We start from the raw sequence: 16158 nt of genomic DNA, 5'->3' as shown, positions 1-16158 counted from the left end.
CATTAACCTTTGGGGAATCCCTTTGTGTCTCACGGTATTCATGGGGGTTTTCAGATCCCCATATGCGCACATTATGGCGATTAACAATGCCAGAAACATGAAAGGATGCTTCGTCGGAGAACATTATGTGCTTCAGAAAACCAGCATCATCTTCTATCTTTCCTACCATATCTGTTGCAAAGGCCATCCTCCTAGGCCTATCGTCCGGTTCCAAACCTTGAACAATTTGAACTTTGTATGCATGCAGTCTTAATTGCTTCTTAATAACCTTGTACACCGTCGAAATTGGCAAATCCAATTCTCTTGCCGCTGATCTCACAGATCTTCCAGGATTGTCTAAAAATGTCTGTCACGCTCAACGTCAAAATCACTTAAGCAGGGACGTCCGGGTCAAGGGTCGTGAAACTTTTTGAGTCTATCTAACCATTTATGTTATTAATTTTAATCTATCTTTATTATTTTATGAGTTATTAAACATCAAAATGGGTCCGGGACTTTATAAACACCCTGTATAATGTTGATTTGAAAAAATGATGTTCATCTGCATTGTTTCGAAATTACCTCACTTCGAAGACACTGAGAATCGTAAATTAAGTATTGAGGCGTATCTGCCTCCACAAAAAAATTATTGAACCAAATAAATACACATTATCTTTGCATAAAGAGAAAAACTATAATAACCCATAGTGTTAGCCCATAAGGAAATAAAATTCGTAAATATGACGGTACACGGTATTTTTCTTCTTCTCAGCACTATGCACAAGCACGAATCAACCAATCATTTCTGAGATTCAAACAAGCGTGATTACCAAGTTGATAAATATTTAATCCTCTTATTTCCAAACTTTTACGATTAGCAATGCCCTTCCTGATTGTCAATTTTTTAAAGCACTCTACATTAGCTTCTATTTACAACACTTACAAACTTAGTGGCAAAATTTATTAAAGTCAGCGGCAAAATTAGCGCTGTTATGGGTTCGATAAGTACTCTGTATGGCGAGGCTGTACTTTGGAATCCACTGGCAAAATTCATTATTAAAGACAAACGGTGCTGACGTGTAATATTCAGAAGGTTAAATGAACCATATGTTAGTGTCCGTTGGGCTCTGTGAGAGGTTATTTCCATGTCAGGGTTAATTTAATTCAGAAAGTCCTCCAGGAAGGTAAATTTGTTCCGATAATTAACACTAAAGCTCTCTCGTTTAGACATCATAACCTCGAACCCACTATTTGAGGAGACAGTTGATCAGCGGTATTAAATTGACTGTGTTATGCAGTATTTCGCAATATATAGATATCTTTCTAAAAGATAAAGACATTATGAATCTGATATACATTCTGACTTCCTTTAATCTTAGATAGATCTGAATCCGAAAGTATTTCTTGTAACCCCGTTTCAGAAGTGAATGAATTGAAGACTTTTTTAATTATTTTAGACTGATTATGTTAAGAATCGGTATCATTTTGATTTCCTCACGAAGTTAAAAAAAAGTTATGAAATTTTAGGCAGTAGAAGGGTGGCATTCAGGTGACAGATAGCTGATTAATCAGCTTAAAACATAACTAAAAACTCACAAAAAACATAATTTATATGCTTTCTAATTTTTTTTTTATTTTTAGGAAAATGTGTTTAGGAATGTCTTTATGACTTTGCACACAAATTTTCTTGAAATTGAATGAATGTTAGATTATTAACACTCAAATATATTTCAATAAGTTTAAGATTCATGATTTGCATGGATGTACCGATTCGAGCATAAAAAAACATGTTTATTTTCAACTAAATTTAAGTTATTTTTTATGAAAAAATTTAAATTCCTGATGTGGTCGGAGGATAAGCCCAAAATTCTTTTCTTATCAGACTAATTATATCATGCTCCTTTATGAATTTGATTTCTTGACAATGTTTGACGAAACACAAGCCCAAAAATCTAATTAAAGTAGTTGAAGCACAACATTTTAATGCCAAAAATTAATTAACAAACTAGGGAAGAAATACATTATTAATAGTAGTATTATTCCATCATTTTTTTAGAAAAAAACGTTTCGGAATACAAGCATGATTCCATCACGTGACACATAAATTCGTTGCAATTGATTAATTTCAAGATATCATTTATATCTTGAAATTAATCAGACACTTTAGCGAACATGATTTATAATAATTAATCATGAAAGAATCATGCAGTCGAATTCGAATCCATTCAATACTGTGTCAATGTCTTAACATATAATGTTTCGTATATAGAGTAAAAGTGATACAAAAAATTAAAAAAATAAGCTCTTACCTTAATTGACGTTTCCTTTGTTATGTACTTCAATAATTCAACAATTAAAGCGTGCTTTTCTTGTTCTTCTGTACTTTTATCATAGAAATACATCGGGATTTTGATATCCATTTCACTCTAAGTAGATGAAAATATTTTCATTTTCAGTTTTTTGTTATTAACTTTTTTTACAAATTAACGTTCCACAAATTTTTAATGTTTTTGCTAAAAATTTGTTATCAACTCTCTCAAAAGGTTTAAAAAATTTAAAACATTTCTGAAGTAAAACTAATTCATGGAAAACACATTCAGTGTTATTCCTCATTATGCATAAATTCCTTAATGCTCAAACCTTATTGAGGATTTATTATGTTACTTTTTTGGTGAATAATTGGGTAACTTTATAAATTAATTTTTGTTAATCAATTTGGCCAAGAAAATCAATTGATCAAAATGGAAAATCAATTAACAAATATCAATTTAGCGCAGGAAATAATTGTTGCTGTGTGGATATGTATGCGCATAATAATACTTAATAATTGTAAACTTGCTAAATTTCATTTTTCAAAAGTATAATGTATTTTTTGGTGTTAACATGCAGTTCTCATATATGATCCGCGAATTGTCAATCTGATTTGTTTACATTGTTTAGGTTTTTTTTTTTTTTTTTTTTTTTTTTTTTTTTTTTTTTTTTAAATTTTGAAAACCATATATCACTGCATTACCTTGAGCAACACTATTCCGTATTTATGGTGTTCCCGGATGATTATTCTTTAAATGTTATTTTAGAATTATTGTGAATAATTAATTCAAAAATGTAAGGGGCAAGAATTTGTATTTAAGCAATGATAAGTAAAAAAAAAAAACGCTATCAAATTTTTAACGAATCAGTAGTGAAAAAAGCGTAGTTAAAAACATCCAAGTATGATTAATTAGTGATTCAATCAAATGATTTTGAAAGCGTTTTTTTGCTTTAAATTTTTTATTCCTCCTTAAAATATCCATTTATGCCCTCTAATGTGAGTACTTTTTTGTCCTTAAAAAATATAAACATTGTAAAAATATGAATTAAATGTGATCTTAACGGAACACCCTTCATGTATTATGTTTAACATATTGTGGATTGTTAATGCATCTAAGGTAGGAGTGAATAAAAAAAAATTGTCGTGACTTTTCAAATACTCGAAGGAATTTATTTATTTTGAACATAAAAAAGTTGAAAAAAGATAGGTTTTAAATCAGTCGATTAAAATGATTTTTAACAATAATAGCTCTTTGAGATAGACTTACAACTTTCTCTTTTTATGTTAATATTATAGTGTCCTTAATGCTATAGTGAGTATAATTTTAATTGTTATATTGTTCTTCTATGTTAATGTTATGGCATCCTTAATGTATATGTTATAATCTCACTCTTACAGCCCGTAACATTATGGAAAACGATTTTTCCTTTTTCTATGATGTTACAATATCCTTAATGCTATGGTGTGTATAATTTTAACGCATATTGTATTTCTGTGCTAATATTCTATTCTATTCTATTCTATTCTATTTACACCTTATAACATTAAGGAAAACTACTCTTCCTCTTTCTATATTAATGTTATAGTGTCCTTAATGCAATGGTTTGTATAGTTTTAATATCATAGTGTATTTCTATGTAATTAGCGTCCTTAATGCTAATGTTATAATATCTTTCTTACACGCTATACCATAAAGGAAAACTACTCTTCCTTATTTTCTGCAATTTTATTATTTATCAAGATTTTTACTACACTTAGATAAACACATAGATCATTTGACAATAAAGCGACAAAATTTGTTTTATATAACTACAGTTAAAGTTACTTACAGGAACCATTTTTAGTTCTAATAGAACTTCATCCAAAAACTGAATTTCTGAAAATTCTAATCCGACGAGTTCATGCTTTAGTTCCAAAACACGACCAATGCAATTATCGATTAGTTTTTGCAGCAAATTTCTTTTCTGTGGTTGCAGAATATTTCTATGGCAATCAATCAGCTTATTAGAAACTTTGATGTATTTTAAATATAAAACAGAACTCTTGCGAATTGCCTTAAGACGCTCCTGTTGAAAATATAAAAAATATTATAGCGTGATTTAAATATGCAATAGTTATAATAATAATAACTAGTTATTGTAACTGCATAAATAGTTACTATAAAAATAGTCGACTAACATCAGACAACATGTTTTAAATAACTTCATAAATTTCTTGTCTTCAAACATAAAAAGCATTATTTCGGATTTTGTAGTTTATGCGAATTTTTTTAAAAAATTAAAATAACTAATTATTATTTCTAGCAATAAAGAAAATTTAATGAGTTTTTTTTTCATTTCAGGGAAATATCAAGTAAATAATTTAAACTCATTGGGGGGGGGGGTATAATTTCCAAATATAACGAGTACATCAATTAAGAATTTCAGAAAATGGCACCGTGTTTGTATTTCCAAATTTGCACCATTTTTGGAATTTAATCGCTTAAACAGAATAGACTGATCTTTTTATTAGAATAGCAAAATTTAATTTATTATTTAAAAAAAAACATTGCCTAATGCAGATACTTTATATTCTATAAAATATGTTAAAACGAACCTGTTAGTTGAATTTGTTAGTCAATCTTTCTGTAGTCATAGTCACTTCTCTTAGTGATCGAATGTTATTGTAGTTAGACTCACTATAAACAGGAGACGGGACTTATATCCTGGGAAAGGGGTCATATAATTTATCATTTAAATATGTATAAAGGAGAATTCAGTCCCTACCTAAGTAATATGAGTGCACATAATTTAAATATCGAGTTTTTATTTTATTTTATAGCCGGTGTTAAACAGTCAACCCAATTTTTAATTTACGACTATTAATGTACAAATATATAACACTGTGATTTTGAATTCAATACGGAAGACAGGAGAGAACTCTTGGATCGAGTATTGGGAGAAATTTGTCTTCACGAAGGACCTTTAAATGGAATTAATCCGCCTTGCTTTACATGGAGAGGAAAACCACGAAACCCCCCTCCCACGTTTAGACTGACGGCAATCATCACATAATTCGTTAACCTTTGAGAATATTTTACGTCAGCACTATGGCCGGTGCTTGCCGGGTGCAGGATTCGCATCAACCAGCCATCGCTGGGATTTGAACTTGGGTCATCTCAGTGTGGGGTGATCTCTCTATTCTCCGAGCCACCACGGTTCTAAATATGAAATTTAAAAACTTATAAATAAACTGCGTCAATATTTATGAAAACAAATTATAACATCAACAGGCTTGTCTCCTTGAAGTACATTATTTATGCTTTGTATTTTATTTTGTAGTAAAGTATAAAGATTCATTTTTTTCCCCTTTTGGATTCAAGGTACAATATTCCATGCTTATAAGCAGTAATTACTATATTCCGTACTTATACATAACATACAGGAGTTCTGTAAGCATAAACTCAATATTTGAAATAAAATTGTTCTTAGAGTTAAACTAAAATTACTAATAAAGGTACAACTAAAATTACTACTAAAAGTACAACTAAAATTACTTGCTAATAATTACTGTGCGATAGAACATTCAAACTAAAACATTGTTACGTCAGCCTTTTATACTAAAATTTATTAGGAGCAATTTATCTATAAAAAAGCTAAATTGACACTCTATAATTAAGAAGGTGATTAGAAATTCACAAAGTTTATTAACAATGCATAAAAAATATTTTTTTCCTTATCACTCACTTGATCCGATAATGCAGAAGTTTCTATTAATTCTTCTTCAAGAAGCTTCTCTAGATCAGCTTGCGTTGATTTCCACAGATCATTGTATTTTCTTTAAAAAGAAATACTATTTTAAATAAATAAATAAAAATAGTTATGAAACGATTGAAAAATCATCTGCTACGTATTGCATTTAAATCAACATGCGTACCAAAATACTACAAATGAATAAATAAAATTAAATAAAATTTTGAAAATACTGCAAATTTGAAATCAGTATACAACTTATTCAGTATAATAACTTATCAGTATTATCGCAATTTATCAGTATAATTACTTACTTATTAGACATTTTTAATTTAGCTTGCGAAATCTCCACCTGAAAGAGAAATTTTAAATAATGATTCAATATTTTTTAATGAGCAAGACTTAGATAATGTAAAAAATACTTTTTATAATTTTGTATGCGATTATTGGATAATCGGTCTCTATGTATTTCTATTCTATACAATGTTAATAGGGTCTTACAGACTCTAGTTGCTGTTTGAGTAGATGTTGTTAGAGCATTGCATACATTGTTGTTAGAATCTTCTCGAGTCTTTTTTGAATTTCCTTTAAAATCCGTAAAGTAAAGGTACAATTAGTTGATCAAAGTTTAATGTAAAAACTGTTTTATTTAAGACAGTTGTTTTCAGTGAAATGTTTATTTATTTTTTTTTATCACTGACCGCTCAAAACTTAGTGAAAAAAAATACTACTGATCTGATTGGGTCTGTTGTTGTTAAATATTGCTTACGTGTTCTTTTGTTTCTTGCACATAGTGTAACTATTTTAAGAGGAGCTTCCTAATGACCTAATATTATAGATACTTCAAGACTACTTATGTAAAAAAGAAATCGAGAAATTTTGCTTATAAAGGGTCGCAAATTAATATTTAAGTGAGGAAAGACGAACCGATAGAGCCAATAAGAGTAAAAGAACAATTTAAACCAGTTTATTTGAAAACAATGTTTAAGGACGTTTTCTTTAAGTGAATATATATAATGTTTTACACCCAGAACTTATTCTTGATTTTTTTTAATCCCTAAACTCTTCGCAATCCCCACAAAGCTTTAGAAAAGTTTTTTTTTCTTCTCTTTTTTCTTTTCTTTAACTAATTATCAATTTGAAATACGCAATGAGAACAGTTTTTTGATTTCATAGAACAAGAATCTTTAACATAAAAAAAAAAAAATCAAATGAATGTAAGGAAATAAAAGTTAACTCCTTACAACTAAACTCAAACAAACGGGGAATTATTTTTAGAAAACTTTTAACACAAACTTTTACGTTTAAGTTAACTTTAAAGTGACTATAAAAAATTAGTAATCAACAAAAAGCAGCAAAAGACCAAAATAATCTAAAATAAATTGTTTCATTGATTTATAAAACATTTTAATTGTCTTCGTCGAGTTATATTTTTCAATAATAAATAGTTCATCGCGTTTTCTGTCACAGTTTTCTCACAAATAATTTTTTTTTAAGTTAACTGATTTATTAATATTATTTTTACTTCATTTCTATTTTGAATAAGAGATTAAGAAGTTATTTGTAAGAAATGGAAATTGTGGTTAAGTTCATTGATTGACGGAAGTTAATTTATACCACGTCATTTATAGCCAGAAAGCTATAGATTTTTCATTTTACCACTCTGATAAGAAAAAATAAATAAAATAAAAATGAACTAACTTAATAAATATTTAGTTGTCACTGAATTCCATGCAAAAAATTAAGAGAAATGTTACTTAGAATTAGAAACAGATGAATTATTTTTATTCTAATTCTGAATTTTTTTCTCTCTTTTTAGTTACAATTAAAAATAATAATTTAATAAATGTATATTAAAATAATTAAGCAAAAAATTATATTTAATTGAATAAGAAGTTAAAATATAATATTCAAATTTCAATCAAATGAAATCTTATTTCAAAAACCAATTTAAAATTAAATAAAAATTAATTAAGTATGTAATTAAGTTAATTTATACTAAAATTAAACTAATTTGGTACTGAAAAAATTAAATTGATTCATTATTTAATTAATGTGCTATTTAATACGAAATAAAATAAAAATATTTGCCTTTGCTGTGCTGAAAATATTTTACTTTCAAAGCATCAAATTTAGAAGTGCAACACTTGTCACAAAAACGCAAAACATGACAAAAGTTTTAAATTCGTTACTATGACAACTGTGATAGACATTATGCTACACTTTTACCTAATTTGTTTTTATACAGTATGGACTTTTTAATGCTACTTATTCATAAAATAAAATTGCATCATAGACATTTTAACTACTTATGAAGACAAATACTGTTGAAATACGCTTATTTGATGAGACGTAAATAAAAGTTGAATTTATTTATATAATTTTTGTTGTTCTTAGAAAATGGCAACATTATGTCCCGCCAAAATTTCATCTTGAGGAAAAATGTAAACATAACATTGCAATGCAGATTGCGTTTTAAGTTTCTTAGAAAATTTCTTTACATACTTGTTATAGTTTTCTTCATACAGTTTGACACGTAAGAATATTTAAGGCAAAACTTCATAACTTTCTAAATTAGTATGGTATAGAGTCAATAAATATGTTCATTGAAAGATAGAAGTAGTAACCTCTAAAGATCAGTAATTGTTTGAAAACTGTGATTAGTAATTGCTTGAAAACTTCAATTTAACTTATATAGTTGTTGCATATTTATTAATTATTCGTATATTAAATAATTGTAATTAAGTGTAATTATTGTTTACTGCAAGTTTTCCATTTTATTCTTCAAAATAGTTTTATGTGTATATTATTTTCACTAAACCAAACAAATAATGGATTTACTCATTTCTTCATTTTGTTTAAATTTAGCAACGATAAAAATATTTTGTTTCGAATAAGTATCCGAATTAAAAGTGTAATAGCAAATTAACGTTGTCAAACGTCTAGCATTTTTCAGTGTCTTAATTTAATTCTTTTCTTTTTAAAAAGTTTATTTTATTTAAAAACGAAATATTTCAGTTTTTTTAAAAAATAATTTGGGTTACTGTTGTACAAAAAATCTGTTAGCCTAAGTGTTAAAATGGTAATTGGTATCAAGGGCGCCGGCAGAATAATATAAAAGGGGGTGCAACCCTCTAGCAAACTACCCCCTCCCCCCCACACACAAAAAAAATTAAAAATATTCTGTTATTACATTTTGTTTTGTTATATATACTTTCATCTGTTAATTTTTTCAAGATACATTTCTTCATTGTTAACAAGATATTTAAAAAGAAGTACGAATTTCTTGTACTTGCAAATTTTGCCACGAGAAACTGTACTGATGGCGCTGGCAGAGCTACTGACTTTGAAACACAAAAAACTACAAACAGTAGTTTCGTATACTAACGTGTTTGTGCTCGCTTAGCATTGGTATTTATTGTGTTGATGAAGTTTCACAGTTTTGAGAAGTCAGTTAGTGTTATACACATTTGTTAAACTAAATAACTAATAGAAAATATAATATTACTTATATTTTATTAAATGAAATTTAAAAATATAGCTTAGATGTCTGCCAAGTTTGTTCAATAAAAATATGTTTAATAAAAACTTTTATAACAAAATTGTTTTACTGTATCTCTTTAACTGTTTAAAAAAAAGCCAAGGGGGTGCAAGTGCACCCCCTTGCACCCCGCTGCCAGCGCCCTTGATTGGTATTCTCTTTAATTGCAGTCTTTATTCTCTACTCTGTGTTTAAGATTACTTCTTTTGTACTGGTTTAATATGAAATGTTTAATAAATGAGAAAGTTAAAAGTTTGTTATGAGATGTGCTCTTAATGTAAATAAACTTGGAATATATGTTTCCTTCATTTTAACTCATTCATGATTAGGTAAAAGTCTAATAAAAGTAACTGAATAAGTGAACTAAATTAATGTTTAAATTTGACATTATGTGAAAATTACTCAAACTTAATAAATGAATTTTAATGTAAAGTCATTTAGAATTATAATTTTAGAGAATTTAGAACAGATTATACTCTATCATATGTTAGTTTTCATTGCATAGTACTCGATCATATTTAAATTCTCAGCAGCTTGACAAAATTAAATTTATTGATTTGATTAACAGATGAATCGGGTATGCTTCCATTTTCGTAATTGTTAGTTCGTGTCCACTTAAATTGCCAAATGCAACATGTTTTAATATGTGTTATCGTGTTTCTTAATTATTGTTTTTGCTTTATTGTATTTTAAGAAATACATAGTGGTTCGCCAAAAATTTCTACAAACTTGACCTTTTGAATTTTAATATTATCCTTCTGTATTACCGCCTGCCTGAACTTCGCAATTATTTTGGCTTATGTATTAATACAGAAAATTTCTTTGTAAATTTAAAGACTATTATTTAGAGAATAATATCAAAATTACCTATTAGTTCTTTTTTGCTCTCTACAATTGAAGAACTCAGAATATAAATGTTCTAAGTAGTATTTTAAGAATTTAGGAACAGCAGCGTCAAAAATATAGCAAGAGTCTAAAGCTGCTTAAAATAAATTTTTTTTATCAAAATTTGTCTTATAATAACTTGTCAAGAAATAGTTTTCTGCATATGGCAGCTGTCTATAAAACATTTTTAAGAGTCAGGCAGGTTTTTTTTTCTTAAGGTTAGAGCAGTGGTTACCAACTGGTGGCCCCCGAACTAAAATATATTAGTTGTCTTTTTTTGTGGACAATTTTCGTAAAAAATCTATATGGGTTTTAAATACTTTTAAGCTTAACAGACATCTTGGCAATTCTATGTCTGTTTCGCATTATTGTTTAATACATAGGTGCACATTAAAGTTATTGTAACCAGAACTTTTTAATATGCAATTAAATATTTTTAAAAATATACTTCTTATTTTAATTTGTAATTTAATACTTTTGTTTGGTACAACTTTAAAAAAATTACTGTATCATTTAACATTCTTTCAAACATGAAAGAGTCCTATATAAAATTTTGATAAAGTTGCATCATGCCATTTGACTGGTGTTTTTAACTGCGGTCCCCGGCCTCATGTAAAGTGGAAACCCCTGGGTTAAAGGGATTAGAACTGAAAATCCTCTGTAGTTTTAAGATTTTCTGTTTTTTTTTTCTTTTTTATTTCTGTACATATAAATTTATTTTGTAATCTTGTACTTGTTACTATATTTATTTTAATTTATTTATTATTATTATCTGTTATCCATATGAATCATTCACAGCATTTTAATGTTGTACCTTTATATTTGCTATCATTATGTTTTTTTTTTAGTTATTGTGGTGCTTTATTCAACAACTTTGCATGCCTATTAATAATTATTAAATAATAACAAAAACTCTTGATTAAGTTATCAAATTAAATACCTTAAGCCTTATTATTAAGTATGTAATGAATATTCGGCCACTATTCGGTATTCGGCCGTTTTGCCGAATATTCGGCCTAGCCGAATACTGAAGTTATTCGGGCGAATAATGAAGTATATGCTATTATTAATTATTTAGATTTGTGAAAGCCTTATTGTTGGCATCAAGATATTTAAAATATTACAAAAAATACATCAAGTTGTTAAATTTTTTTTTAAAATATAGAAAGTTTAAAAAAGCAAATTTTTTAATATTTATTTCCTTTTTAATGTTAAATTTGAAAATTATTTAATTACAAAATTAAAATTTCACAAGTGACGCTTTTTAAAAAGTTCTTAATTTTCTGAGTTATAATAATTTTTCTGACAAAAAAGAAAGTTAAGAATACATTTAAACAGTAGTAAGTAATGAGTTCTTATCTTAAATAAAATAGCATATAAATTACAAGTATAACTATAACTAAAATATGCTATTATTAATTTAGATTTATAAAAGCCATATTGCCTTGTTATTGGCATCAAGATATTTAAATTATTACAAAAAATAAATCAAGTTGTTAAAATTTTTTTAAATATACAAAGATTAAAAAAGCAATTTTGTTAATATTTATTTCATTTTTGATTTAAAATTTGAAAATTACTTTAATTACAATCAAAAGAGAAATTTTTAAAAAGTAAGTATTCGGTCACCGAATATTCGGTATTCGGCCTAAAATTTGGCCGAATATTCGGTATTTGGCCCCATCACTATTCGTTACATCACTACTTATTATGTAACCTAATTATATGTATCTTTTTATAGAATGCTTGGAAATGGTCATGTAATTCCTGGGACACCTATAGCAGTAGATATGTGGAACCCTAAAAATTATCCACAAGCCCGGATTTTTTTCCTTTCCCATTTTCATGCTGATCACTTAGTTGGTCTCACAAGCTCTTGGCAATTTCCAATATATGCTTCTCCTCTCACTTGCAAGCTCTTGATTCATAAAATAAAGGTATATGTTATTTTTAATTGCTAAAAGTCAACTTGGCAGGTTTCACTATATTTTTATTTATCAATTTTCAGAACGCATTAACTTATTTATTTATTTGTATTCTGACAATCTAATTTGAAAAGGTTGTCTAAAAATATTTCTATAAAGAGAGAAAAGGTTATAAAGAGTGCTGATGTTGATGAATCGATCTTTTTTTATCACATCTCTTTTAAAATCATCTATCTAAAACATACTTTATCGACAAAATATGGAAATTTTGTTTGTCTCTGATTTCCTGATCACTAAGAGTGTTTCATATCTTAAAAACACTAGAAATAACAGAGGTGATATCCAACTGGAATACCTGCTCTTGTATTCTAGCTTTAAGCCTAAGGTCAAGAAAACTGGGATGGGCACAGTAGGCCTTGGTTTCCTATAGCCTTGTTGATTTTAGTTTTAGTTCAGTTATTAATAGAAATAGTGAAAGAATGTGGCTAATTAAAAATATACTGATTTTCTATAATAAACAATTATTTTAATAATTAACTTATAAATTTACTAATTTTTTAAAAATGAAATATTACCAAAATTAATTATATTCTTGCTCTTTAAATGTACTTTTGCAATAGTAAGTTTGAAAATTTATAAATGGTATCTTGGCTTCATTTACTTCTCTGGAATATTTAAATACTAATTAAAATTATTGGAACTGCTTTTCAAGCTCACTAAAATGTGATTTAGTAATTTTTTTTTTATTGCTAACATTGTGGATTTGCTAGGAATTAAAAGGACATCTGCCTATTAAGCTGTGATTGTGATGATTAAAACAATATGATGATGAGGAATGAAGATGTTGATAAGGTTGAAATTTGATTGGTAATGGTATAGGTTACAGAGTAATGATACATTTTACATATAATTTTTTGTTATTGTTGAAATTCCATTAAGAAATTTTATACTATCTAGGGCCTGTTTTCTATAATTAATACTGGGGTTGAAAAAAAAAAAGAGAAATATGATGGAGGCTTAAAAAAAAAAAAAAAAAAAAAAAAAAAAAAAAAAAAATGCAGGACATGGAATGGTATTTCTTACATTTATGTGTTTTAATGTTAAAGGCCATGCATGGTTTTTCTTAATATACAATTCCATGCTGGGTTGTAATTTCTTGATTAACTCTGAACTAATACATGTGTGTGTGTGTGGAACCAAAGATAACAGTACTGGTGTTATTGGAGGCATTTTGTAATAGATTGTAAAAAGGTAATGCGGGATATGAAATGAATGCGTGCATTGATAAGTTTGTGGTATGTGAAAAATTCTGAAAGCTATCATGCTAGTTTTGTAAATAGAAGGCTTAGTTATTGCTGTTAATTAATGTGAAGGCTATGTAAGAGATCAGCTAAAGCATTGATGAATTTGTTAAAAGATAAAATTCAGCCTGGAAACCATTTGTAGAAAATGAATTGGGTTTGAGATGCCAATGCTTGTTATTTAAATGAGTAATTTTCACGTGTTTATATATTATTTAATACAGGGTTCTCCGTAGGAATAAAAAAGGGCAGGATGCTTCCTCATAGAAAATGGCACTTTTAGTTTTGGAAGGTTAACTTGGCATGTACAAAATAATGACCCATGCACACTAAATCTGTTGGGGTCAAAAAATCCTCCAAGTTCCCATAACAAATCAATACCTCCATGGGTACTGGATCGAAATTGATCTTGCTCTGGTTCAGGTCATAATTAAAATCTGCTGAATGGTGGGTGCATGTGTCCTCCCTGTAAAACAGGCTGTCATGTATGTGTGGGGCAGAAGTCCAATTCTTGACCATAGATGGTGCCACTGGGGAACAAGAAGAGCACGCCCCTCTTGCCTTAATGGCATATGACAACAAAAATAGATTAACTTAGCAGGGTTAAAATTTTTAAAATGTATTTACAAGCATAATGACTTAATAACTTTCACTCAGTAATGCTTAAATATATGTATATTTTAAATATATGTTTTCCTTCATAATTTTTTTTTACAAACACTTTTGTATATGTAACTCTGCATAAGTATGTAAGACTCTGAATAAAAAAATTAACCTTATATTTATTATTTTAGTATGTCAGAGTTTTGCTGCTATATCACTATGATCGCTAAGTTCCAAAAAATAATCAATTGGAAGTATTCTGAATTGAATGAACAATGTGATTTTTTTTTTAAACTCTATTATTTTATAAATATCACAAAGTAAACAAGATTAGTTTTTAAAGTATTGTTTTCCAAATGTTTCTAATTGAAAAACAAATGAAATGCATATTAAGTCATCAAAGAAAGTGATAACTTAGACCTGATTGTCTGAGATGAAGTTTCTAATATTTTTAAAACTGTTTTTACATTTTTTTCTGTTTTTAATGGATTAATTTGAAACCGTTTTTTAATAATTTTACTCCCTTTTATTCAAATTTATATTAGCATATAATTGGTTACAATTTTTTTAAAATGTTTTTTGAAACTTCATAAGTGTGATTTTTATACTTAAAGTATATGGCAGGTGTGTTATTATTTTCTCTTTACATTAGGTAAAACCATCTTTAGTGAAGTGTTTAGAGATTGGAGAAGATCAATTTATTCCCTTAGATCTGGAAGGAAAAGAATTGCTTACTGTTACCCTCTTTGATGCAAATCACTGCCCTGGATCAGTAATGTTTCTATTCAGTGGTTATTTTGGCAACATTTTTTATACAGGTGATTTCAGATATAAAGCTGGAATACTTGAAGATTTTCAATTGCCTGAAATTGACGTTTTGTATTTAGATAACACATACTGTTCTCCTAAATGTTTATTTCCAACACGTGAAAATGCGATAGAGAAAATACTGTTGCAACTAAGTGATTGTTTAATGAACAGCAATAGAGTGTATATTGGCCTTGACAATTTGGGCAAAGAAGATTTACTACAGCAAATAGTAAAAGAAAGAAGAGCTAAAGTATTTGTCAACCCAGCTAGAAAAGAAATTATGGACATTTTGGGTTTTTCAGACATTGTAACTAGTAACGAAGATGAGACAAATGTGTTTGTTGTACCTACAAATCAAATTAATGGGAGGAATCGTGATAAGTGGAATAAAGATAAAAAAGCACATGCAATTTTAGCCACAGCTAGATTTAGTGGCTTTGAATTTCAACCTTATTCTAAATATTCTGATATTCATGTTATTCCATATTCTAATCATTCCTCTTATTTAGAATTAAAAGAGTTTGTCAAATTAGTTCAGCCATCTTCTATTATTCCTGTTGTGAACAAAAATGCCAAAGGAATTTTTAACACTGATATATCGGATCGAGCAAACATGAGCGTCTTTAAAAGATTCCTCAGCAATACCAAGCCTTTTGATTTTACTATTCCAGAATCTGTGAAGAAATCCATGGCAGCTTCAGAAGTATCAAATGTTGTATCTCTCCCACTAAAAAAGCGCAAAGTTGCTAGACCAATTAAAAGACCTTTTAAAAAGCCGCCACCAGCTGCTGGGATTAGATACATTGTTAGTGAAGACTCTGAGACTGATTCAGACCCTGATGCAGTTCACATTGAGGTAGATGAAGTTGATTCTACCACTTCTAAAAAATTAAAAATTGTATCGGAGGATATTTCTGATTTTAGCTCCCCTTTATCGGAAGAAGATTCTGGTGAATCGGATGATGCATGGGAAGTTACTTTAGTGACTTGTAAAGGAGTACAAAATGTATCTCCTGTACAAAAATAATGTAGCATTGCTGCGAGACTTAGACATTAAATTAATTGAAATGAG

General features: G+C 28.2%; 2 protein-coding genes across 6 annotated transcripts in view; one reads left to right on the top strand and one right to left on the bottom strand.

Moving 5' to 3' along the window:
* Positions 1-6369, bottom strand: part of LOC110283393 (dynein regulatory complex protein 11-like) — a 26087-nt gene extending 19718 nt beyond the window's left edge. The window contains exons 1-4 of the mRNA XM_043043750.2: positions 6336-6369; positions 6016-6106; positions 4120-4356; positions 2289-2405 (exon numbers count right to left, since the gene is read on the bottom strand). Coding sequence (XP_042899684.1) covers positions 2289-2405; positions 4120-4356; positions 6016-6106; positions 6336-6346 — 456 coding nt within the window. The 5' untranslated portion in view covers positions 6347-6369. The remainder of the gene's footprint in view (positions 1-2288; positions 2406-4119; positions 4357-6015; positions 6107-6335) is intronic.
* The window catches only part of LOC107441659 (5' exonuclease Apollo), a 61624-nt gene extending 45466 nt beyond the window's left edge, over positions 1-16158 (top strand). The window contains exons 1-3 of one of the 5 annotated variants that reach the window (XM_043043728.2): positions 8399-8557; positions 12189-12384; positions 14929-16158. In XM_043043728.2, the coding sequence (XP_042899662.1) occupies positions 8433-8557; positions 12189-12384; positions 14929-16113 (1506 nt within the window). In that variant the 5' untranslated portion in view covers positions 8399-8432 and the 3' untranslated portion in view covers positions 16114-16158. Of the gene's footprint in view, positions 1-8398; positions 8558-9365; positions 9471-9652; positions 9892-12188; positions 12385-14928 lie in introns of those variants that run through there. The other 4 variants (XM_043043729.2, XM_043043732.2, XM_043043730.2 and 1 more) reach the window with 4 other exon arrangements.

The sequence above is a fragment of the Parasteatoda tepidariorum genome, chromosome 2, assembly GCF_043381705.1.
Source record: "Parasteatoda tepidariorum isolate YZ-2023 chromosome 2, CAS_Ptep_4.0, whole genome shotgun sequence".
Classification (NCBI taxonomy): domain Eukaryota; kingdom Metazoa; phylum Arthropoda; class Arachnida; order Araneae; family Theridiidae; genus Parasteatoda; species Parasteatoda tepidariorum.
Note: the sequence above shows the minus strand (reverse complement) of the source record. Positions and strands in the feature narration are given on the sequence as shown.